This window comes from Notolabrus celidotus, chromosome 22, assembly GCF_009762535.1.
Source record: "Notolabrus celidotus isolate fNotCel1 chromosome 22, fNotCel1.pri, whole genome shotgun sequence".
In the NCBI taxonomy this organism is placed as follows: domain Eukaryota; kingdom Metazoa; phylum Chordata; class Actinopteri; order Labriformes; family Labridae; genus Notolabrus; species Notolabrus celidotus.
The window spans coordinates 28,100,430-28,127,283 of NC_048293.1; the positions used below are offsets into that span (position 1 = coordinate 28,100,430).

Consider the following 26,854-nt stretch of genomic DNA (forward strand, 5'->3'; position numbering starts at 1 on the left):
AGGCTCAAGAATCACCTTAGCATTAGGGACATTTCAGGGGGGAGATTAAAGACCACAGAACTAATCTTAGATCCTGGTTCCTGCTGTTGAAACGCTCCTAGTTCCTGAAAAGGTACCTAGTTCCTGGGGAAAGTTCCTGTTTTGGTGTGCAAGTCTTGTAATTGAAATCCTTGTGGTGTAGAACTTAATTCTCGTCATGTTTTGACCTGATAAAGTCATAAAACAGTTTGAGGAACAGAGACCCCTCGTTCAGTCCTGCAGAGTAGCACTCACTTGAGTTTGGGTTTTGGCGTGCTGAGGACGCTGTCATCATCATCGAGCTCCGGGCCGCTGTCGCTCGGGTTCTCAAACTCCACGCTGTCCAAGTCCAGGTCCTCCTCCTCCACCTCAGGAGGCGGTTCTGCAGGATCCTGCTCTGAATCCAGCACCTTTAAGCATTCAGCACATGCAGAGACGTTACACCTTCAGCAGCTCCACGGGAGGAAACTGAATTCCCAAAGCAACCTGAGACAGAAACACCCACCTCATCCGAAACTCTGAAGCGCTTCAGAAGAGCCACCACGCGCTGCTTAAAGTTCTGCTGCTAAAACACACCAGAGCAAACACCGTCAGTCTGTGACCTACTTCTGGTTTCCTACTGAGCTCTCAGCAATCCAATACTGAGAAAGCAGCTCCTCCATATCACTCATTTTACCGGCAGTAGATACATTTGCAGGGTCGGCTGGGTATCGATTCTGCAGCTCGTAGCTCGTGTAAATCAATAATCAAGCAACATCAGGCCTCATCTGCTCTCTGGGCTTTCATGTGCTGCTCACTGAGCTGCATGAAACCATAAAAACCACCAAGCAGGAGCGTGCTAAAACTGTCCCATTACAGCTCACTAACATGTTTGATTATACTTCTCAATCTGCAAATCATAACCGGACAGATTCCTCACCGCTCGGCTGCTGAACGTCTGAGGTTAGAGAGCGTAAATACAACAGATTGTGTTTCTACAAAGCAATGGTGTGCATCAGTATTTGGGTAACTATGCAACAACAGTATGCGTGGAGGAGACCCAAACTGAGCTGCATTTTCATCCAAGATCTGTACATCCAAAGTCGTGGCTCATAGCAGCAGATTCTGGATTTCAATCAGGACTCCCTTAGCTCAAAGTTCTCGTCTCTTACTCTGGTGATGGAGGGGGTCCGTACGATCGACCTCCTCTGCTTCTTTGGCTTCCTCACATCGTACTCGTCATCCTCCATATCCTGGAAACAAGGAGCAGCATAGTTTAAAGAAACACCATAGAAGAAGTAAATCCTCTTCTGTGTTTTGGAAAAAAAGGATTTGACTTTAGATCATCCTCGGCCAAAAACACGACTAGTACTTAGAGAAGAAGCTGGTAGCTCAGCTCGCAGCCCCTCCTGTGACTCTGAGGTGTTAAAGAAACACAGTCACTAATTTGTAACTGCTTTATATAGTGTTTTAATAACTGAGTGTGTTTGATCTCCAAAGACAAAGCTCACCACCCAAAAACAAGCTTGTAGCAGCTCAGCTAGCAGCCCCGCCTCTTTGGTACGTTCTTCTTTTTATCACTTAAGATATATCTCCAAACTCAGACCTTCAGTGTCCACAGCTGAGCTGGAAATGATTCTACATGCTTTTGTGTCATCTCGCTTGGATTATTGTAATTCTCTCTTTACATGTCTTAGCAATGCTTCCTTGAACCGCCTACAAGTGGTCCAAAATGCTGCTGCTAAACTGCTGACCAAATCATCTAAAAGACCTCAGGTTACACAGATCCTCATTTCTTTGCACTGGCTTCCAGTTAAATCCAGGATCCAGTTTAAATTCTTGTTGTTGTGCACAGAGCGCTCAGTGGTCAGGCTCCAGTCTACATTAAAGCTGCTGTGAGGAACTTTTGATTTATATCAATTTTGGCGGAACCTTTTTGGACAAAGTGATACCTCTTATCTCTCCTTCTTTACATGAAAAAGTAGTGTTTTCAACAAAAAAACACACCCTGCTGTCTTTTAACAGCCAGATGTATCACTCAATGTGATTATTTGCCATGAAAACAGCCAGAAAAAGGTGTTTCTAAAGCCAAATGTCAATCATGTGGTCTGACACCTACCCCCTCTGAGTGGTTTAAGGCATTAAAAAAATGACAACAGAGAAGGTATCAGTGTTGTTGTTTATGGTTTTGTTTGCTTTTGAAGGTCATAAAGAGGCATCAGTGTTGGTTTAAGTCTGTTTCTCAGCTTGTGGAAAAACTCCTCATAGTGCCTTTAAGGAGCTGCTGAAGCCTTATAACTCCAGCAGGACTCTGAGGTCCTCTAATCAGGGTTTACTGGTTGTGCCTCGTACCAGGTTCAAAATTTAAAGGGGACTCTGCTTTCCAGGTTGTTGGTCCTAAACTCTGGAACAGTCTCCCTGTGGAGCTGAGAACTGTGGACTCTGTGGACATGTTCAGAAAGCAGTTGAAGACCTCTCTGTTTAGACTTTGTTTAATCTGTCTGTTTGTATGTCATGTTTTTGTATTTGCAATCTCTGTTTTGCCTTTTAATGTTCTTCTATTGTTGTTGTTGTAAAGCACCGTGTGACCTGTGTTCCTGAGAGGTGCTCTATAAATAAATCTTACTTACCCTCGTTAGCCGTGAGAGTGTTGAAGAAACCCTTATTTCTAGACAAACCGGCTTCATTCAGGGTTCATTGGGTTTTATATGACAGGGTTTGTTTGTCTTTGAGGTGAGACCTCTGTGGATCCTTTGGCTCTCAATAAATACCCAACAAACATTTAACATTTCAGGAACCTTCCCTCTAAACAGGCCGAGCAGTCACTCAGCTCGCAGCCCCTCCTTCCCTCGACAGAAAGCTCCATCATGAACCAACCTGACCAGGATGAGTTCACGTGAAACACCTCATGACCTCTGAGCGTCTCTGAACTCCCAGGGGAACTCACCTGTCCCTGCACGGCGTCGTCGCTGGCCTCCTGCTCCGAGGAGAAGCTCTCGTATTCCTCCTCTGAGTAGTTATCTGAAGCAGAAGACGAGCAGGAGGATTAAAGGCTGTGAAGTACACACGACGGAGACCTCATCCATATTTCATTGCCCCTTTAAAGTTTGACACGCAGCCAGAGTCTAAATATACACGATGCACACCGGGCTGAAGGCTACATGAATTTAATCACTACTGAACGAGCAGAGAGGAAACTAAACACCCTGAACCCGGTGACCCGGCTCGTCCAGCTCATCAGGGCCTGGATGTCCTGATTTGGGGATTCAGATTTTTACTAAGTGAGATCAGGAGATCAAGTTTATTATTGACCTGATCGTTGAATCTTAGAAATAGGACTACATACTTTGTCCACAGGGGGCGCCAAATCCACAAAAAAAGTTACTTACAGGTGCTTTAAATTAATATTTCACTTTACACAGGGCTGTCAGCGTTACAATATTTATAACGATGCAATTAAGGTCCGAAATTAACACATTATTTGAATGGATGGGGTCTGAGGGACGTCCTCTCAATGATTGTACTTTGTGTGCATGGCTTTAATCCGGTCAGATTACTCGTTACCAGGTGGTTATGATAGATTCATGCTGTCACACAGGAGGCTGAGTGTACCGGAGCATTTGATCTTCTGTCCTCCCTGCAGGGCCGCGTCCTCGTGGTCTATGGGCTGACTGGACAAGGAGAAGATCCAGATCTCGGCCACCTTTCCCAGCATGTCCTTCTGGTTACTGCAGAGAGGAAGAACCTGACCGCCCTCCGTCGGGTGCTGCATCACCTGAGAGAGTCAGAGTCAAAGTTTTGAATCCTGAACGTGTCTGACACTGGTTTTTCTCTCTGCTTTTTGTTATGTGCAATAAAAACTGAGGCTCAGCTGAAGCGTGGTGTTTTCTGACAAACTCTCATCCATTGCAATCATCCTCTAACACTCTGGAGAACTAAACCCAGGTCACGTCAGGACAGCAACGCCCCAAACCTGAACCAATCTCTGCTCCGGTTCAGTGGAGTGAGACCGGATCAGCCCTCAGCAGCTTCCACGCTCTCCTTCTGTGTCGCTCTGTGTCAGAGCTGCTTTTTTATTCCTGAAAGAGTTCGAATCACTTCAGTCATGTGTTTAAACACAAATCAGTGTTCCTGCGTCTCCTTTTATTTTCCTCTCAGGCACTTGATTGTGTATCTTTGTCTTCTCTCAGCTGCAGAGATGTGACCTTAATAAGCTCCACAGAGCTTTGTGAGCCATGTGGGAGCTCCAGCATCATCTGCACTGCAAAATAATCATCAGAGTGAAGTCCCTTCATGGCTTTATTAAAACAGGACGCACGATTCAACCGCGGTGTGAGATCCCTCCAAACAAAAGGACTTCTCTTTGCTCTTTACACACTGAATAAAGGTCCTAACTTCGACTGTAAAGGTGAGCTTTGGTTGAATGTAAAGAGCCGAGCCCCGAGAATCTACATGAGCAATTCAAAGATTTATCTTCCTCATTTGGCCCAACGTTCATGAAATATTAGAACTCACCTGCAAAGAAATAGTTCCTTTATTTCCAAAATGGTTGAACTATTCCTTTAAATACTTCCTGTACACACATTCCTGACTCCTTCATCGTGTTGAATCATCTTCCTCCTTACTTAAACCACCTGACTCATCGTCCATGTCCACGTGAGCTTAACTTCTGAGTAACCACCTTAAAGCTGGGGTTGGTGTTCAGATTTAGATCCACTTTTTGTTCTACTGGTTAAAATGATCTTAATGTCCTGATGGTAATCAATACATGATGTGTTCTTAAAAAAGAGGTAAAAAAAGCTGCTATCTACAGCCGGAGTAAACCTGGGAAAACACCAACCAATCCCTGCCATCAGGAGCCAAATGAGGAAACCAATCAGATCCTGTCCTGCCATTCTGCCCGCCTCCTGCAGAGCGTACATTTCCCCGGCGTTCACTCCCCGTCTCCTGCCTCTGCTTCCCCTGACTCTACTGACTGCCGCTCTCGCTCCACCTCGGGCCTGTCCCCTCTGACCCCATGAGGGTCTTTGCTCAGGACTGTAGTCCGGATCAGAGTCTAAAAGGCTCTCACTACGGGGGCTCTGACAAGCAGAAGAATGAATGACATTTAGTAAGTCCTACAGAAATGTAGATGTACTGTAGCGTCTCTCCGGACGCTGTAGAGATGACGAGCCGATTGGTGAACACGTTGATCTTTAAAGGTGACATATCATGTAAAATGGACTTTTTAATGGTTCTCTACCTGAAATATGTGTCCCTGTCTACAAACCCCCACGAGAATGAAAAGAATCCATTCTGCCCCTGTTCTGATTTCTCCACCTCTCCACAACGCCATCCGGTCTGTAGCAGGAAGTCAGAGCTCGGAGCTTGTTCAGCCCATAGACTGTATAAAATACAACTCAACCCCTCCTCCGTTTTTCATTCCCTGCACACATGTGTGCTAACAAGGAGCTTAGGAGGGAGGCATGCTAGTTGTAGGCTGTCTTAATAAACACAAAGGTCGCTTTGACTCCCCACGTCTGCAGATTTGAAGATCTAGTGGATGATTTTTATTTATCATGGAAAAGTGCTAGCGCTAGTTAGCATAGCCACATAGCTACATGTTGGTAGCTGTGTACCAAGACACACGTCGACATACTGACAAATAAAACAACAAGAAACACTAAATCTGTGACCAATGGTTCAGAAAGGTCCTGCTGCAGGCGCCTCTCCGTCAGGATCAGATTCTGGATCAGATTCAGAGGGTTGAAGTAACGCGGGTCTGTGAGCAGCCGTGTATATTCAGCCAACATGTAAACATTAGATCAACGTGCTGGACAGCCGAGGCACACCCACTTCCTGAGGGGGCGTGGTCAGAGAGAAAACAGACCGTTCTGAGGAGGACTGAAGAAGAGGGCTTTCAGGCAGACCAAAATCTGATTTCAAAGTGTTTTTTTGAGCATAAACTTTAAAGACATGTTTTGGGGACCTCTTAGACCAATATATGTTGATGAAAAAAGCGTGATATGTCACCTTTAATAACCGGTCACTGTCGGCCGTTACCATGCCAACCAACTTCTCCTCTTGTCTCTCCTCTCTCCCGCTCACACACTCTACACCTCTCCTGATGCCTTCACTGACTATCAACACTGTAGGGGGGTTAGACGGAGTCCTGAAGACATGCTACATTCAAATTCATGCTAGTTTTCAGAGACTACCAACCCCAGCTTTAAACCCAATCCTTCTTTTCATCTTCTGAGGCTTTTCCCTTTATCGCTCCTTCCACTGAAACCTCGGATAAGGAGGATGAAATGTTAACATGCAGCTCCATGTTGTCGCTATATTTTCACGGCAATCAAAAATTCAAATCTGTGGCACAAAAACTGTTTTAAAACTCTGCCCTCAAGCAAAAAGACCAAAGAGGAGTTTAATGTCTTTTTAGTTCCTTATAAATAAAGTGAAACTGTAACGCTTCTTTAACCCTAATGCATCCTGGGAGCTATCATTTCAAAGCAGAATCAAGATGGAGCATCTGACGTAACACAAGGTACCTCAGCCATGTCAATAGATCCCACAGCCAGAGTCTTGTAGCCCAGGATGGTCCGGTTCTTGTATCTCTTCCGCCTCTGCAGCATGATCTGCAGCTTGTTTCCCTCCCTCTTTAAGAAGTGAGGATACTGACGGGAGGAGAGACGCAGAAACAAAGAAGGACGAATACATTTCATGAAGACAAAGAAAGACAGCTGATTTATTTTAGAGCTAGAAGCAGCAGCAGCACGGTGATGTTATTCTGTGTTACCTGCAGTGAAAAGGTGAGAGCTAGATCCGTCTCCACAGACCCACTGGGTGGCAGCACGATCTCATGGGACCTCAGGATCCGTTTGGAGCCCTGTGAAGAAAAGGAGGAGGAGTGGAGGTGTGAAATGTGGAGTGAGCTCACCTGGGAGAACTCTGCTGCTCTGCTGCAAAGGTGCAAAACAATGAATCATGTAACACTCTTAAAAACTAAATGTGCTGAAGTTCATTCAGCAGACTTTTCTCTCTCTTCCCTCATGAAAATATCAATCAATCTTTATTTATAAAGCGTCAAATCACAACAAATGTTCTCCTCAGACTCTTTCCAAACAGAGCAGGTCTAGACCGTACTCAAGACCCAACATCAAGACCGGATCAGATCCAGTCCCATCTTCCAGACAGGACTCAGTCTGATCTCATCTTAATCCACCATGAGCAGAGCACTTTGCAGCATTTAGCAAGTTACAGTGGCAAGGACAAACTTCCTTTAACAGGCAGAAACCTCCAGCAGGACCAGACTCATGTTAGACACACATCTGCTGAGACCGTGTTGGAGAGAGGGATAGAGGGAGATGAAGAGAGAGAGAGAGAGAGATGATAGAGGTGGTTGTAGCAGCTTGAACACACTCTGTTGTTGTTGTTTTTGTGTGTGTGTGTGTGTGTGTGGCAGGTTTGAACACGCCGGGTGTTTGTTTATGCAGCATACCTGAATTTTAACCGCTATGACCACAGAGATCAGCTCTTTATCCAGCTCCCTCATCACGACCAGCTTCTTCAGCGTCAGACTGCAGAGCCTGTGGAACACAGAGAGGAGACACGGTGAGTTCAGGTGTGTGTGTGTGTGTGTGTTCGTAAATAAACACCAACAGAGAAGCAGGCGGTGTTTTTATTAAACCACAAAGAGCAACACAAACAGAGTCACAGCGTCTGTCAGGAAACACAGAGGCATCAGGGTTAATGAGTCTGAACTGGGTGATGCTTTCAGGAGGCGTTCAGTAGATGATTTTACACAGAGGAACTGCAGGTAACTCAAGGCTCTTGTGAGGAGATTTAGCTAGTTATAAATCACACTGAAGTTCTTCCTAACGCCTCTTTATGACCTACAGAAGCAAACAACATCATCAGAATGAAGACCAGGTTGTTCTATGTTGTTGTTTTTAATAATTACATTTAAAAGAAATCACTTTTCACTTCTGTACAATACAAAATCAGCAAAAATAAGGAACACCTATTGGTCCACAGGGGTGCTTACATTTAGAATAACTGCTCCATCCATTCATAACACATTTAAAAGCCGGTTTGTTCTACATTTAGGACCTCGATGATGCACCAGGTGACTGTTTTCTGCTTCACCACAGCTGCTGGTGCATTGCATTTTGTATCTTGAGGAATGATCACCACTTATAGATGAGAGAAACTGTCTTAAACCATTTCCACAAACCACAGCAGTGATGCACGTTGCAGAATCTTAGCTCAGGGTAGCATGTCAGTGAGGGTGTTAAATTAGAAATGCGATGTCTTGTAGTAAGCACACAAACATCTTCTATCAGACGGAAGCTCCCGGATTCCAATTAAAGTCGAGGAAATGAAACATGAGTGTGTTTATGAACTCCTCCTTCCCTCCGTGAGATAATCTCTGAACCTCAGGATATAAGACGCAGTGAGGTGAGAGGCTGTGCTGCACATTTCAATTACTTTGCACCATACCTAGACGAGGTTTCGTGCAGCTGCCTTTATGATCTGTTGCAGTTTGTCTCCTCTTTGCACCTCACCCAGCACCTCATGGCCGTGAGTCTGGTCCTCCTCGAGGTTTCTGCTCCAAAGTGTCTTAAAATTACTTCTGTGTTGATTTGGAGCTTCTGGCACCAGGGTTGGAGTGGAGGATTGAGGTGGACCTGGGCAGACAGCTCCACTTTCCAGCAGAAATCTGAAGCACCACCCTTCGGCCAGACCTGGTCCTATGATCCTCGGCAGGAAAATCTGCCCTCCTTGTTGAGCTCACAGTGCCGTGGGAGGAGGGGTTGGAGGCTGCCCACGAGAGAAAGAGGGCAAAATATGCAGATTTGGTGGCAGAGTGCAGGGAAGGAGGATGGAGTGCAAAGCTCTACCCAGTGGAGGTGGGGGCTGGAGGCTTTGTGGGAGCTTCAACAACACAGCTACTCAAAGACTTGGGGTGTGCTAGGCTGCACAAGGCAACCAGGGAGTTCTCAGAGGAGGCCGAAAAGGCAAGCTTCTGGCTATGGCTGAGAAGAAGGAACAAAATATGGGGAGCAAGCAGCTCCTGAAGAAGGTGAGCTGCAGGGAGTGTCAGGGAGACGTCCCTGTTCACTGCCCCGCCACCAGGAGATGTTCTGGGCTAAGGGGCGAAGCATCTATGAGCGGTGGTCCCCAGCTCATGACCCTGCAGCTAACCAAAACAGGCACCGGTGGAGGTGCGGCAGGCCGAGGGCCATGCAGGAAGAACACCTACCTGTAAAACAAATGACTGTGTTGTTTTGGAACTATATGCATTAAAAGGTTAATTAAATGTTTGATTGATTTATGTTCCAGGGGACAAAATAGTCACATATGCCACCACGTTTTCTCATCAGTGAATCCCTGAATACGTGTGTAAATTTGTCTCTGAATCACAGGACAGCTCCTACATTCCTCCGCTCCTTCGTTAGCAGCAGGGTGAGCTAAACCCTCCTTTTTACCTCGCAGGCCTCTGCCAGTGAAGCAGAATAGAAACACAGACCCAGGCCGGCGGTGGGACGGGCAGAGCGGCCTTTGTGAGAGCAGCGTGTGCACGTTAACAAGCCTGTCACGATTTTTTGAGACACTTCCCGAGCAGACTGAAGAGAGAGAGAGAAAAGCTTTTCTTTGGAGGCGCTCCGGCTGCTCACCGTCCAGAGGACCCTCCATTTATCATCCTGTCTTTCTCTCACAGCAGCATTAAACGGTGTTAGTGTGGCTGCTGCTCAGAATGACATCACTAAGGCATTATTCTGGGGCACAACAAAAACACGGTATTAAATGTCGCTCAGCAGCAGGAATGGCTTTATTTTCACTCAGAGTGAAAGATGGGGGTCAAAACGGTGATAATGATGGAGAGTAGACAAATCTATGGAAGCCCTGAGAGGAACATGTGAGAATAAAACCTGTTAACCCATCGTTAACAGTGTTACAGCCTACCAAGTGTTACAATCATCAACATCTCACTCTTTTAACACTTTTGCTTGTGTAATATCTGAAGTTAAATAATCCAGCCTGTCACTGTGACTTTATTTTGATTCTATTGATTCACAAAAATGCCATGAAAGGGTCTTTATTGCACTTTTACGACGGTCCCTGAATGCACCTGCAGTGACAGGCGCACTGGACAGACAGTCAGGTTACTACACATCTGAATCTTTGATGACAGCTCTGTAACAGTAGTCTTCTCTCAGCACACCGTGAATGCGTCTCTCCTCCCGGTGTTCCGCTTTTAAAAGTGACCCTGTAAACTGGAGACCTTCAGCTGAACGTGTCAGTGTTTGTGGAGTTTACACAGCTGTTGAAACACAGAGGGAGTTCCTGGGAATGCAAACTAGTTTAGTTTTTATTAAGATTTCAAAATATCCTCATCAGATATTTAATGATGGTCTAAAGACGTTTATGAGGGATGCATCCGGCTGAGAGTCTCCAGTTAACAGGGCCGCTGTTTAAACCAAAACACCGGCCGATCTCTGCGATCACGGCTTTTTGAGTTCAAAAGGATTTTAAAGCCGTGTTGAAACGTCTTTGCTACTCGTGCTTATCTCCTCTCACGTGTTGATTCATTCTTTGCTTTTTCCATGTTTTTAACTGCAGGCGCAAAATTTTCACTTTTTTTCATGTTTTTCTGCTTTTGGCGCACAATTTCATATTTGAGGATTTTCTTTTTTTTCGACAGGCACTCGATCAACCTTTTTGTCCATTTCTTTTGTCAAATTTTTTTTTCAAAAAAAAAATTTTTTTTAATTTTTGTTTTCAAAAGCTTTTTTTTTTTTTTTTTTTATTGTTTTCCAATAATTTTTTTTCAAAAAAAAATCTATTTTTTTTTTCAAACATTTTTTTTTTCTTGTTTTTTTGGTCAAACATTTTTTTTCCAATATTTCTTTTTCAATTTTTTTTTTAAATATTTTTTTTGGTCCAAATTTATTTTTCAAATGTTTTTGACAAAAACTGTTTTTGTCAATTTTTTTTTTCAAAATGTCCAAAAAACATTCCCAGTCATTGTTTTTTTCATCTGTGATTCTCTTGATTTCTCTTTCTTTCATTAGTTTTTATTTGTTCTATCTTTTTTGTATGTGTGTGTACTTTTCAAAAGAAGAAGCTGTGATTCTCTTGATTTAGCAGCTTGTAGCAGTAGTCTTCTCCAGTAGTTCTGGAGGCTAAAACACCCCGGAGCTCTTGAAATGCACCCATAAATATTTGGAGCTAGCAAACCCAAACTTTAGATTCCAGTCTGTCCGACAGTGTTTGACAAATATTGACCAATGTGACTCTCTGCACTCTCTCCCTCACACTAAAGTGAGTCTGCAAAAACCAGGTGTTTGAGTTTAACTTGCTGCAGTGTGTTTCCTGGAAGTGCAGGAGGTCAGGAGAGTCAGGACTTCTGAGCTCTGTCGTGTTCTGAAATGATTCTCTGTGTCTCTCTCCCTCTCAGTCCTGAAGTGCTGAAGGTCGACCGTAATCCAATTTCAATTCAGCCGATTCAGAAAATGGATTTCTTCTTTCAAAGATTGGGAGTTCTAGAAAGCACGACGTGTCTCCTCTCTCCCGGGATGAGATCGTACGCTTCGTTATCAAATCTGTGAATTGCTTTTTCCCTCTTTGTTAGGCTGTATCACACCTGAAGTCCTCCTAACCTGCAAAGAAAGAGCCGTTACTGTAAGAAACACCTTCAGGTCTGTCTTCAGATGAGAGAACAGCCTTTTTTAGGATGTTATTAAAAATCGCTTTGGTCCAATAATGTGACTTTTTGCCCCTCTGACTGCTCCTCTCATGATACTGGATACACCGTTAACTCAATTCCTACGTCGTGTGTGTGTGTGTGTGTGTGTGTGTGTGTGTGTGTGTGTGTGTGTGTGTGTGTAAGTGTGTGTGAGTGTGTGTGTGTGTGTGTGTGTGTGTGTGTGTGTGTGAGGTAGGTCTGGTGCAGGAGAGCAGGAAGTGGCAGTGTGAAGTGTGAAATCTCATTATGGATTCAGCAGCTCGGTGCTGCAGAGGCTCTCAGTGTCCGGTTCCCCGACTCTCCCTGTTACTCAAAGGAGCAGGTCGAGGAGGAAGAGGAGGACGTTAATGTGTTCCCTCCTCGTGGTCGACTCCTTCATTTACTCCCACATCCTGCAGGAGGAGAGACTTCCACTGAGTTTCTCTTGAAGGGATGATTTGTATGTCTGCAAATTTCTGTTTTGCATTGAATAATGAAGCAATGACCGTCCCAGAAACACAGATTCAGGCAGCTGTGTTTCTTTATTTGGGCTTTTAGTTTCACTTTCACGTAGTAGAGCTTAACAGATCCAGACAGGGGTGAGGGAGTCTGAGGATCATTTGCATGCTAGAGTGTTTTGTGTTTGCAAATAACTTACTTCAGTTGTACGTGAGTACCCAAAGACGAGATGCTGATTGGGCTAGTGCTAACTTGCAGGTATAACCGATAGCTAGAGTCATGTGACCGACAAAGGTTTCCAAACAAAGACATGTTGTGTTGAACAGTTTGGGGTAGCCACACAGACACTTTCTCCATTTTCAAGATGAATGAACCTTCGGCGATCCGTTCTTCACATCAAATGTCACCTGAGTATCTCAATGCTGATTGGCCGTCGCAGCACGGAAGTTCTGATTTGTCGACTCCCCCGAATGAGTAGCCTGATGGAAGTGCTGCAAAATTGTGTTCCAACTAACTCCAGTCGGGGCGCCCGACAAGAACTCTTGCATCTTTGCGTTGACTTTGCCACGACATGCTGAAGGCTCGGGACCCATAACCCATCTGTTCACAAGGAGGAGGCGGAGCTTATGAGCAGTACTGCAGCCAGTCAGTAGGGGGAGCTCTAAATGTTTAGGAGTCTTTTTTGGAGACTTGTCATTTTTTACAGTGTATGGTGGAGACGTAATAAATACAGTATCACAGACTCAAAGGCTAAGTCTTTCACAGTGACACCTTCATCACATTTTATCTCATTAAACTGTTTGTGAAGCAGTGAGGAGACTCAGATCAAGCATTCAGAGCGGTCTTCAGATCCCTCTGTTCCCTCTCTGGAACAAAGAACGGTATATCTGAGGCTCCGTTCAGCAGCTGCTCCTCATTTCTTTGCACTGAGGACAAACTGCGACCGGCTCTCTGTCCGTCTTCACACACATTCAACACACAGCTGCTGCCTTGGCTCCGCAGTAAAGAAACCTGTTCCCTGTTCTGTCCCCCGCTCTGCAGCGTCAGACGGGCTCAAACACACGGGCTCACCGCCGCCTGCAACCCCGGCCTCTGCCAGATCCTGATCCAGAGGCCAGATCAGCGCAGATGCTCTGGCGGAGGCTGAGGGGAGGACCCTGCAGGCTCGGCGCGGAGCTGTGAGAGCACAATAACAGCCGCTTCACCTGCCAAGAACAACAAACCAACAGGAATCTGTTTCTGTGTCAGTGAGGCGGAGATGAACCAACAGAGTGCTGAATGTAAACACGAGAGGGGAACGACAGGACCTGATGACTGGAGATAAATCAGGAATCACTGCAGGCCTTAAACCGACTGGAACACCGTCATTCTGTTGTGTTGACGTGTTTTAATAAGTAAACAAGGAGGAAGTTGTGAAAGTGAAATATGCAAACAGCTAGAGACTCCCTCCCCTCCTGGACCGGGTCATCCACAGATTTCCATAAAAGGAACTCAGGCTAGAGAGTGCCGATCCTTATCCAACCTAGTGGAGGTCACAGCTCTACGAAAACCAGGAGAACCACATGGTCTGCATACAGCCTCATACTCCTGCAGTTACCCTACATGACCAGCAGGGGGACAGAAATGTAAGCCTTCTGCAAGTCCTCAAATATATGTAGACTAGAAGAGCGAACCACCATGCAGGAGTTTGTCCAGGAGGGGAACCGCATCGTTGCTCCTGTATCCGAGGTTTGACGATCAATCCTTTCACTCTGGAGGCTGAGTATCGTGACGCCCCGATAGTTGGAGCACTTCCTTTTAAGAGTGGGAACCATGTACCCGGCTCTGTCCCAGACCTCCACATGACTTTGAAGAGCCGTGTCAGCCAAGACATGGCCCAAACAGCTACGAACTTCTACCTGTCACTCAAAGCGACTGCGCCAATATTTTGCGTAACTTAAATACTTAACATAAAAAGGAACAGGTGACTAATATAAAGTTTAACATCAAACATTTCTATAAGGCTCTAAACTTGTTTCATCAAGGTTTAAAGTTGGACTTTTTAACATGGCGCTTAATGGAGATTGACTCACTTTTGGAGGCAGCCTCCGGGGGCCGTTTGGGGAAACTGCAGCTTCTGGGATTTTTTGGTTGGCTTCATTTTTTCAGTTCTTCAAAGCCCGGCCAATGGAAACACCAAGATAAGGGATGGTTAGCTTTAAAAAGGAGGCTTAAGCTAGGTCTTTCTAGGGCAGAAATTAGAGCTACTTCTCTTTTATTTTGTAGCCGTAGAAAATAATTAGCTTTCAAATCTTTTGACGCCGACCAAAGACAAAAGGGTCAGCACAGCTCCTTATTTTTTATGATTAATATAACTTCAGAGCTGCTCCAGGAGGGTCCAAAGTTGCATGACAAACCCAGAAGCTCATGTGAGCCTGATTGTGGATAATATTTGGCTTTCTCTTCCCACACAAACCAACATCCAGCCACCTAGCATAACTGGAATAGATGCTTCTGTGGGCTTGAAACCAATGACAGCTGGGTCGAATACAAAACAGTAGAAGAAGAATGCTGCGTATTGTTTGTGTGCGAGCGGGGCTGAAGACAATGTGAGCCTTCATCAGTGTGTGTCTGTTGTGCCCCGGGTTTCTTGGGCCGTGGAGGAGAGAAAGGTCTGCATTCAGGCTGCTGGGGGGGCTTCTGCAGACCTGCTATTGTCACGGCTTCTTCTCGCTCCGTCTCAGTGTTTTCCTTTCTCCGCAGGCTGATTGATTCTGCAGCTTCGTGTCACTCAGCACGCTGAGAGGTTTATGAAAGTGCTGGCTGTTTTATTTAGTTCACAGCTTCACCTCTTCGTTAGTTTCGTGCTCCCTGTTCTCGGGATGGGAGGAGGAGAGAGGCGTTGTGTAACATCGAAGGTCGACGGAGGATGTTTGTAGTTCAAAGTCGCCTTTAAGGGCTCGTTCCCCACAGACCGTATTATAAGATCGATGACATGACAGAACTCCTGAATTAAAGCTCAAACATCTTGATCCCCACTCTGTGGCCGGCTGCAGCCTGAGTCATAAAGCCTCCTCCATATAAACAGATGGGACATGAGTCAAACTTTAAAATGAAAGTACACGCCAAATAAATGTTTCTCAAACTTGGTCCCTGTCATTAAGGTTAGTTCTTATAACGCTGATTTATGCACAAGAATTCATTTCTCTGAGTCCAGTCTCTGTTTTTGGTAATAGAACAAGCTACACACAAAACCCCCAAAAACTAACCTGTGCAATTTATAATTCATGTTTTATTGTACTGAAACAGGAAAACTAACAGCATGATTGATAGTTACTGGTCTTTTAGCCCCTAGAACTACTTCCCCCTGAACTAAAAGGTTCCTGGTCCCCATTGTTGTCTGCGTTTCGACCGCGGGCTGAAGTCCCGGGTAGATTGTGTAAATCAGGCCAGTGACGTATGGAGGAAATAAAAAAGTAAATGCACTACACCACCAGACCAGTAGAGGGCAGTAACACAAAGAGGAATGCCATTCATCACAGATGACACCATAGAAGCAGACGGACAGGCAGGTATCATTATGAGCAACACAACAGTTAGCCTGTTAGCATGAAGAGACTCAGCTGGTCTGTTTTAGATGGTGCTATATTTCATCACAGATGGATTCACTGAATCAACACGTGAGAGGAGATAAGCGCGAGTAGCAAAGACGTTTCAACACGGCTTTAAAATCCTTTTGAACTCAAAAAGCCGTGATCGCAGAGATCGGCCGGTGTTTTGGTTTAAACAGCGACCCTGTTAACTGGAGACTCTCAGCCGGATGCATCCCTCATAAACGTCTTTAGACCATCATTAAATATCTGATGAGGATATTTTGAAATCTTAATAAAAACTAAACTAGTTTGCATTCCCAGGAACTCCCTCTGTGTTTCAACAGCTGTGTAAACTCCACAAACACTGACACGTTCAGCTGAAGGTCTCCAGTTTACAGGGTCACTTTTAAAACCGGAACACCGGGAGGAGAGACGCATTCACGGTGGGCTGAGAGAAGACTACTGTTACAAGCTGCTAAATCAAGAGAATCACAGCTTCTTCTTTTGAAAAGTACACACACATACAAAAAAGATAGAACAAATACAAACTAATGAAAGAAAGAGAAATCAAGAGAATCACAGATGTGTGTGATGTTATTGTGGACGGAGGGAGGAATAAAAACACTGAGGTTAATCTACCGATCAGACACGTTCAGCATTGCAGGCCCCGCCCCCCGAAAGTCCTGGGACCTTTGAAAAGTACTACCCCCCTAGCAGGGGCTTTTTAGGGGGGAGATTATCTACCCCTGAACTAAAGTTAGACCCTGGTTCCTCTGGTCCAAACGCACGTAGTTCAGGGGTAAAGTTCCTCTGGTTGAAAAACGCCTTAAGTCTCAGTGACGTCACTGAAACGCTGACTCAACCTGACTTTGGATCAATCTAGAAACAGGCGACGAGGTTTAATTATGCAAATGTTTCTATGACTCTTCACCTTTAAATCATCTCTACAGACAGATGTGGAGGCAGATTTTGCTTCCCTTTTGATCTGAGCACCCGGCTGCTTCTGAAGTTGCAAACTGGACTGCTTCAGCGCTACCTTCAGCCTCACATTTTGAAGCCCCGCCTCTAAACGTGTCTGTATCTGATGAGTCAGGAGTGAGATTTAAACTTCACCCTGACCCTCTCTGTCGCTGCCTTCATGCAGCTCTTTCGTCCTCTCCGTGTGTGCGAGCGTTCCTGCGTCAGTCCCCTGATGTGACCTCAATTCTCCCGTCTCTGGAGGTTGTGGAAAACCAACATCCCCTCATTGCTGTCCATCTCTCTCTCTCTCTCTCTCTCTCTCTCTCTCTCTCTCTGTCAGGGCTGTCGATCCGAGTCAAAGCCAGCTCCAGCTCCATGACTCATTGACGAAAAATCAAGAAAACAGGTCTTCTGAGACTCTCGGCAGGAAGCGGAGTGAAATTTGAGAACTTCTTCAGGAGACGGAGAGGAAAGTCTGAGCTGCTCCAGGACTTTCTCTGACAGATCCTTCACCTGTCAGAGAATGGAAAGAGAAAAACTGGCATCCGAGGAAGACTGGGTGGAAAAGAAAAAGGTTCCACTTTCTCTATTTCACAAACTCTCAGTGGAGACGCCTCTGTGAGTTTAAAACACTGTCGAAACACGTCACAGAGACGAGGTTAAAGATGATTACAATACTCAATACTCCCAAAACCACAGGGACGGTTTCATGCATCAAACCATTGAACATATTGAGTGTTAAAAAAGAACAAGTGTTGCTTTTTAAGAGGTCAAATTGTTGGTTTAATCAACTGAACTCTCAACTGAAAGGAAATTCCAGATCGAATAAACACACATGCTTCAGTTTCTTCACCTTGACAATGAGGAACAGGTTATTTTGTTTTAAATCATGCACATTATTCCTCCTCCAGCAGAGCAACCCTGAGAATGTGGAAGCAAAAGAAGTCTGCATTGTTTCTGCAGCCCGCCGACCGGGACAACATCTCTTCTACGAGGCGATTTGAATTCTCTCCTGTGGTGAAGTAACAACACGACTGATTTGCATAGGCATGCATGCAAAAAAACACTCCCACTCCCACCCCTCAGGAGGCTCTGCTTCCTCCTGTTGTGGTGTTACTTCAGTGTTGCAGAGTCAAGATGAGGAAGGTTGGAGGCAGACATGCAAAACTGCTCTGTTGTGTTTATATTTAATGTGTATTATGTTTCAGTTATGTCACATTCAGCCATTCAGACCAAACACAGTCCATTCACACACAGATGGAAGAGCATCAGGGGCACTTTGGGGTTCATTGTGTTGCCAAATGACACTTTGGTATGTGGACTACGTGACCTGGGATCAAACCCCCAAAGCTTCAGAGAGACAACAACACAAAGTGACTGTGCAGTCAGTGCTAATTTGTTTGTTTGTGCCAACCATGTGGCCTCAACCTGCAAACTGAAGACCACGAAAGGCAGGAAAGCAGAATAACACTCAAATCTTTAAGGTGCCGCTCAGAGACACGCTGTTGCAACACTTCAACAGCTGCCTCCTCCTGTTCAGGGTCAGATTCTGGATCATATGTGTAGAGTTCCAGCACAGGTTCTCCTGGAGCGCTCGCCAGATTTGTTTTGGTGTTTTTCCGCCTCTGCATTTTTCTGCATGAGTCTGCACCTTCCCTTGTCAGACAACATTCAGACAGCCAATCAGCACAGCACCTCGTTAGCATTAGGGATGCACTGATCCTACTTTTTAGGTCCCGATATCAACACCTGGGCTTTGGTATCTGCTGATACCGATACTAGCAGATCAGATTCTGGTATGGATTTGACAATCTCTATTCCTTAAAGGTGACATATCACGCTTTTTTCATCAACATATATTGGTCTAAGAGGTCCCCAAAACATGTCTTTAAAGTTTATGCTAAAAAATTTGAAATCAGATTTTGGTCTGCCTGAAAAACCCTCTTCTTCAGTCCTCCTCAGAACAGGCTGTTTTCTCTCTGACCACGCCCCCTCAGGAAGTGGGTGTGGCCTCGGCCCTCCAGCACGTTGATCTAATGTTTACATGTTGGCTGAATATACACGGCTGCTCAGAGACCCGCGTTACTTCAACCCTCTGAATCTGATCCAGAATCTGATCCTGACGGAGAGGCGCCTGCAGCAGGACCTTTCTGAAGGATTGGTCACAGATTTAGTGTTTCTTGTTGTTTTATTTGTCAGCATGTCGACGTGTGTCTTGGTACACAGCTACCAACATGTAGCTATGTAGCTATGCTAACTAGCGCTAGCACTTATCCATGATAAATAAAAATCATCCACTAGATCTTCAAATCTGCAGACGTGGGGAGTCAAAGCGACCTTTGTGTTTATTAAGACAGCCTACAACTAGCATGCCTCCCTCCTAAGCTCCTTGTTAGCACACATGTGTGCAGGGAATGAAAAACGGAGGAGGGGTTGAGTTGTATTTTATACAGTCTATGGGCTGAACAAGCTCCGAGCTCTGACTTCCTGTTACAGACCGGATGGCGTTGTGACGTATGAAAAACACTGAAAACTGAAACGGCTGGTTTCAGCACACATTTACAGAAAGGTGGAGAAATCAGAACAGGGGCAGAATGGAGTCTTTTACTTTTCAGGGGGTTTGTAGAGAGAACCATTAAAAAGTCCATTTGGCATGATATGTCACCTTTAATGTGAGGATAGAATCATGTTTTGGCAACTTCAGGCTTTTCTGACTTGATGGTGAACTGTACCTGGGTTCCAAGTGCTAAACCAGAGGCTGGAATCCCTTCATTTCAAGGATCTGGAACAATTAAATCCAATAACCTGTCCGTGTTTTCACACTTTGAATCCATTAATAGAAGGTTTCTTTCTTATTTGCAGTCGGCCACAGCTGACGTAAACTTCTTCCTTTGGGCTCCCATTATATTTTTCCTTTTCCTTCCCCCTTCCTGTAAACTTCCTGTAAGAAGTCAAGTTGAGCTCGAGAACACAGCTGAAAATATTAAGCAAAACTGACCCTGAGCAAGCTGATGGAGGTGATGCTGATGTCATGACCTAACACTGAGGGGAATGCGTGAACAAGCAACTTCAGAAAGTCTGTGCTTCAGATTTTAACTCTTCTGTATTTTGGCTCTTTCACCAACAAAGAGTGGACTCATCAGACCGATCTACGTGTGTCACAGGAAACCTGCTTCAGTCTGAGTACAGTACGTGATCGCTCAGACAGGCTGCGTTCATTTAGCGTTGACTCACTCTGTTAAGTACAGTTAAGTGATCAGGTTCAGTCTCTGCAGCGGCTCACACGTCCATCACTCACCTGTTCCCAGTGAGCCCACCTGCTCGCCACACGGCTCTGAGTGAGTCATTTAAAAGCCTATTAAGTACGTATGTGCTGCGTGTGAGCGCCGCTCACTCTAAAGAAAGAAAGAAGGAGAAATCAAAGCGTGATTATTTTCTGCAGCTCTACCCACACATCTGCTCACAAATTACAGCCTTTAACTGATTTCTCTCCGCAGCACTCTGAAGAGAGCGTCAGCTGAACGCTACAGATGTGAGCGCGGTCGCTTCACGGCGTTCTGCTTTAACAACAACTGTTCTGAACTCTGAGATCTGCACCTGTCGCGGGTTGCAAACACATGCTGAAGCCTGCAGGGAACATACAGTGAGCATGTTAACAACACAGACTGCTTTATGGAGCCTTGTTCCAGCATTTGGACATGGTTGCATTTATTCACTGGAGCCAGAAGTCACCATATGTGGACGGCTAACTTATGAATGTGTGATGAGCATGTTCCTCCTGCAGAATGAGAGGATATTTGAGGCGTGAGTTGACTACAGATGTTAATTTATGAGACTCAAGAAGCTAAGTTAACTTAAAGTAACCACAGTCTGCTCTTCAGGGATCATCAATCCTGATTCCCAAGAGTTCACTCAAGGAAAAAACAGACAGCTTTAGAGAAGCCTCTTAACATGAGGACAGATGGGGCTTCATTCAAATTTGGGGCCAGCCTCTAGTGGCCGTTTGGGGAACTGCAGTTTTTGGGACGAAAGAGAAGGGAAGGGAGAGGAAAACTGAGAAGAGGATGAAAAGTAAGAACTTGACAAAAGTGAGAGATAAGAGAAAGAAGGGGGATAAAGAAGGGTAAGAGGGATAAGAGAAAAACAAAAGGTAGAAGATGAAGAAGACAGGAAAATAGGAAAGGGGGAATAAGAAGGAGGTAAAAGAGGATAAATTAAATGAAATGTAGATGAAGAAAGAATAGGGATAAGAAGATAGAAGGACGAGAAGAGGAAGAGGGAGTAATAGAAGAAAATAGAAGAGAGGAAAGTGGAATAGGATGATGATGAAGAAGAATTAGGGTTAGAAAAGGACAAAAGAAAAGGAGAAGAAAAGAAAGACTTAAGGTTGAAAAAGAAGGGAAAGATGGAGGAATCATAAAAAGAAGCAGCAGTAAAAGAGGGAGGAGGAGAAGAAGAAGAAGGAGCAGAGGTCACATTGGACACGGTGTCCCGCCTGCTCCCCTGGCTCAGACTGAAACCTGAGACACAAACATCACAGAGAGATACCACACTCCAGCTATTTAAACACACTCCTACACACACACACACACACACACACACACACACACACACACACACACACACACACACACACACACACACACACACACAGCATGGTCAAGGTTCATCACTGCGTCAGCGCGGCGGCTTCTTACTCTAAACATGCTTCACACTCTGAATGACTGACATGCCATACCAACAGCTTACAGCCAGACGCCTCCTCCTCCTCCTCCTCCTCCTCCTCCTCCTCCTCCTCCTCACTGAGAGCCTCAAACGCTGCTCACAGGACAAGAACAGTATTCAAGATCCATCCATCCACCCATCCATCCACCCATCCATCCATCCATCCACCCATCCATCCATCCACCCATCCATCCATCCATCCATCCATCCATCCATCCATCCACCCACCCACCCACCCATCCATCCATCCATCCATCCATCCACCCATCCATCCATCCATCCACCCATCCATCCATCCATCCATCCACCCATCCATCCATCCACCCACCCACCCATCCATCCATCCACCCATCCATCCATCCACCCATCCATCCATCCATCCATCCATCCATCCATCCACCCACCCACCCACCCATCCATCCATCCATCCATCCATCCACCCATCCATCCATCCATCCATCCACCCATCCATCCATCCACCCACCCACCCATCCATCCATCCACCCACCCACCCACCCACCCATCCATCCATCCATCCATCCATCCATCCATCCATCCACCCAATGCAAGAAGTACGATGCTTCCTTGCGTGTTATCATCCCCGCTGACTTCATGTGCATTCATTATCCTTATTTCAACCCACTTTGAGTTTCATTTCCTGCTTCCTAACCCTGTTTTTATCCTGATTCTTAAAATGTCTTGCATGAAGAACTTTGAATTACCTTGTTGCCAAAATGTGTGATATAAATAAACGTCCCCTGCTCAGCTTTGCAAGAAAGATCCCAAACAAATGAGATTATTATTTTTACACCAACATGCTTCATGCTGAGATGTTAGCATGTTTTATTCTCCATATGTCGTTTCTTTAAAAAGAAGCACTTCCTGCTTTTATCATCCAAAGTGCTGACTCTGTAAAAACTCGGAGCTGACTCATGTTGGGAAAGATTAAGAACGATAACTGGAGTCTTTTCTTGTTTTTCTTCCCTCCTGTGGGCCGGTATAATCCCCATGGAGTCGGGCACAGGGCGAGATGCCAGGAGGAGAGGAGGGAGGGTCGGTCCCGGGGCCTGGACCAGCGCCCGGACTGCCTCCCCAAAACTAACTAACAGGTCCTCCATCCTCATGTCTGAAATCCATGAGGCTGCAAGTCTGTGACAGAGACAGAGCGAGAGCCCGGAGGCACGCAGAAAGAGAGGGAACGATGAAACAGGAGACAGAAGAAAGGGAAAACAAAGATGAGAGAGAGAGAGAGAGAGAGAGAGAGAGAGAGAGAGAGAGAGAGAGAGAGAGAGAGAGAGAGAGAGAGAGGGGAAAGAGCCGAGTCAAAGCTTGATCCAACAATGTGCAGAAACAGATCTGACAGCCAGAGCAACTCTGTCAACATTTTGGTTTCAAGCTCTGACATCTGCCAAACTACAACTACCAATTACTGCAGAACCAGAGACGCTCTCACAGCAGGAACACAGCTCAGACAGGAGCGCTCATTTTTACTCAGTGAGGACTTTATTATTCACCGACACTAAGTGTAGAAACACTAACAGTGTTTCTACACTTTCATACGGAGGAGTGAAAGACTGACAACAGAGGAGGAAACACTGAGGATATGAATGAGTCTGCGACACTGTCAAGGCTATACTCTCTTCATTCACTTATTCATGAGGGTTCCAAAGTCGTATAGTGTCTGTGCGGCTACCCTGATCTGTACCACACCACCTGTCTTTGTTTGTTTCTTACTGGAGGTTGAATTATTATTATCTGGTGAGTCCTTTGGGACGCAGAAAGTTGTCTAAATCTGACTCTGAATCTTGTTTTTCTTCAGAATAAAGGTGTAACTGTGGCGAGGTGACCACCAAAACCAGAGTCCCTCCAGGTGAGTCTGACATCAAGGATTCTCCTCCTCCTCCTCTCCTCATCCATGCTGTCTTTCTGGTCCTCTGAAAACCTCTGACCTGTTGACTCCAGGCCTGGCTCCGCTCATCATGACTTTGGTTTGTTGTTGTAGTTAAGTGAAATACGATCTGGTGATAACACAGAGTGTTTTATTCTGAAAATTAACCGGATGTTTTCATTTTGTTTTGGTGAAACCTGACTTCCTGTCCCGCTCCATCTGCTCTGTTGAGATTGATGCGTCGTGCTCCGGCATCCGGGAAAAAGAGAAGTCTTGTGTATCTGATCCGGAAATGAAAGGAAATGAGCGCTAAGGAAAGGAAAGGATAGGAATAGAAAGCTAAGGAAAGGATATGATTGATAAGGGAAGGAAAGGAAAGGAAATGAGTGCTAAGGGAAGGAAAGGAAAGGAAATGAGCGCTAAGGAAAGGAAAGCCAAGGAAAAGAATGCTGAGGAAAGGAAATGAGTGCTAAGGAAAGGAAAGGAAAGGAAATGAGCGCTAAGGAAAGGAAAGGAAAGGAAATGAGCGCTAAGGAAAGGAGAGAAAAGGAAAAGAAAGCTGAGGAAAGGAAATGATTGATAAGGGAAGGAAAGGAAAGGAAATGAGCACTAAGGAAAGGAAAGGATAGGAATAGAAAGCTAAGGAAAGGCAATGATTGATAAGGGAAGGAAATGAAAAGGAAATGAGCACTAAGGAAAGGAAAGCCAAGGAAAAAAAGAAAGCTGAGGAAAGGAAAAGAGCACTACGGAAAAGAGAGAAAAGGAAAAGAAAGCTGAGGCAAGGAAATGATTGATAAGGGAAGGAAAGGAAAGGAAATGAGCGCTAAGGAAAGGAAAGCCAAGGAAAAGAAAGCTGAGGAAAGGAAATGAGCGCTAAGGAAAGGAAAGGAAAGGAAAGGAAATGAGCGCTAAGGAAAAGGAAAGCCAAGGAATAGAAAGCTAAGGAAAGGAAATGAGCGCTAAGGAAAGGAAGGCCAAGGAATAGAAAGCTAAGGAAAGGAAATGAGCACTAAGGAAAGGAAAGCTAAGGAAAAGAAAGCTGAAGAAAGGAAATGAGCTCTAAGGAAAGGAAAGGAAAGGAAAGGAAAGGAAATCAGCGCTGGAATGCAATGGAGTGGATCCAGTGGAAGTTAACACATTGACTAGAATAGAAACCGATCAGATCCGGTGCTGTGACGGATCAGAGACGGACCAGCCGAAAGACGTCTCACAGGAATCATTCCCTGGATTATTTCTTGGAGTGAAAGTAGAAACCTTGCTGTACACAGACATGTCGCTGTTGTTTGTTAAACTTTAGACTCTTGAACGGAGCAAACAAAATTCCATCCCCATCATTTGAGTGAAACCAAAACCATCTGCATGGATCACAAAACAGGAACACGGGAGAACGTGGAGTTTTGTGATTTGTGTGACTTTGTTTATTTTCTGTTTTCCAAGAAAGTTCAGCATCGACTATAATTACTGCTAACTCTTTCCAGCTGTGAGTGTGGCACGTATTTTCCTGTTTCCTCTCCACAAACTCATTCAGAAGAGTTTCCTTTACGCTTCAATTTCTACACGACACACTTCTGGAAACTACAGGAGGCGCCCCCTGCTGGCCGTTAGGAGGAGCGCAGGTTTAGGGCACTTCTCCTTTGGCTTCACTTTTCAGACCTGGAGGTAAAGTCCACTTTCACACCGTCTCTGGTCTCTGCAGAGCTCTAACATTCAGACTGATCTGCACAGTTAGCATATTAGCATGAAGTTTAGTACCACTGGCCCCAGCTGTAGTTGACCCTGAACCTGCTGCAGTGATTTACACGCTAAGCTAACAAACAGCAGGCCTGCTAACATCCTGATAACAGCCTGTCACAGAGACACACACACGCATGTTGAAATACAGCTCAGCCAAGCCTCAATGTGGGGAGCAAACCAAGCATCCAACCACACACACACACACACACACACACACACACACACACACACACACACACAGAGGCTCACACACTCAAACACACAGAGGCTCACACACTCACACATACACAGAGGCTCACACACACAGACACACACACACACACGCTATGATCAATCTGCCGTGGTTCTTGCCCATTATTCAGGCGTGTGCCGGGGGCTCTCCGGCGCTCAGCTGCTCATGCAATATTCAGCTGTGGGATTTACCGGCTGGCTGCAGAGACACTGTGGTAAAGTGACAGAGCAGGAGAGAAGTGTGTGTCAGTGTGTGTCAGTGTGTGTGAGTGTGTCAGTGTGTGTGAGTGTGTCAGTGTGTGTGTAATCCTCAAGAAGATAGGACACACAAAGCCTAAAATAGATTTGAGTTCAACCCCTCAGACGAGAGAAGACAGCTTTGACAACAGGAGTACGAGTCTGTGAATGAATGTCTGTGGAAGTACAGTGCGCCTACACACACACACACACACACACACACACACACACACACACACACACACACAAACACACACACACACAAACAGGAGTAAACAAACACACAGAGAAGTGCACTCACATATTCAGAGAAAAGAAAACCTTGCAGGGGCGTGTTCAGACTTTTCAGATTGGGCTCACCTCGCAGGGGTGGCCAGGGTATGTGCCCACACACACACACACACACACACACACACACACACACACACACTATCATATTAGTAAAATACAGCTCTTATTAGGTCGTCCAAAGTCACAACAAAGGCACTGACATAAGAAAATGTGCTTCATTTAAATACAAAGAAAGCTACAACACAGCCCTAATAGCTGATGTTAACATAAGCCCCGCCTCTGACAAGGGTAGCCAATCAGATTTCAGAGGAGCAAAAGCCTCCTCTGGTCACCCCTCTGGACGGTACCTTGATCTTACGGAAGGATTGATGACAACTCTCTCATCTGCATGTTAGCTTAGCATAGCGTAGCTTAGCTTGAAGCTTGGAAACAAGAGGTAATAGCTAGCCCACAGACTTTATAAATAATGGACGTAGTATCCGTGACGTCACCCATCTGTTTCTGCAGCACTGTTTTGAGGCCAATCGACGGCGGCAGCCATATTGGAAATGTTGAACTCAACATAACTGCTATCCAGCGATTGTGACGTAAAGAGGTGGAGTTTGAGCCTCCTCGCCAACAGCTACAGTGATCCCGCCTGTCAATCCAGTCAGCTGTGCCTCTCATTGGAAGACTCGTAATCTAAATATCTTCAAAATTGCTGCGTTATGAAAACAAGTCACTGATCGAGAAATGATCTATCCAGTCTACACTCGTCTTTTGTACCAGACTGTAAACATGTTTATTTCTGCTGTAAAGATCAGCTTTTTTGAATTGGTGTGTATGTGGTTTCCTGTGTTTCTTCAGCCAGCCTCTAGTGGACACTCGAGGAACTGCAGTTTTAGCACTTCTTAATTGGACTCATATTTTTAGACCGGAGGTTGCTGCTTGAGCTAGCCTGAGGTCCTCCCTCCAAAGAGTTACTCGATCTAATCAAACCACATATATTCAAGTGTCGTCAGCGTAAAACATCATCATGTTAGCTGAATTTTTTGCTGCGCTCGCTAGTCA

The 26,854-nt window shown here is 45.3% G+C and overlaps 1 protein-coding gene across 5 annotated transcripts in view; it reads right to left on the minus strand.

Moving 5' to 3' along the window:
- pacs2 (phosphofurin acidic cluster sorting protein 2) overlaps positions 1-26,854 on the minus strand; it is an 80,742-nt gene that overhangs the window by 21,568 nt on the left and 32,320 nt on the right. For 3 of the 5 annotated variants that reach the window (XM_034675142.1, XM_034675144.1, XM_034675140.1), the window contains exons 2-9: positions 7,478-7,565; positions 6,776-6,865; positions 6,528-6,653; positions 3,610-3,772; positions 2,945-3,018; positions 1,170-1,250; positions 524-583; positions 274-428 (exon numbers count right to left, since the gene is read on the minus strand). In XM_034675142.1, coding sequence (XP_034531033.1) covers positions 274-428; positions 524-583; positions 1,170-1,250; positions 2,945-3,018; positions 3,610-3,772; positions 6,528-6,653; positions 6,776-6,865; positions 7,478-7,565 — 837 coding nt within the window. The remainder of the gene's footprint in view (positions 1-273; positions 429-523; positions 584-1,169; positions 1,251-2,944; positions 3,019-3,609; positions 3,773-6,527; positions 6,654-6,775; positions 6,866-7,477; positions 7,566-26,854) is intronic. The other 2 variants (XM_034675145.1, XM_034675141.1) reach the window with 1 other exon arrangement.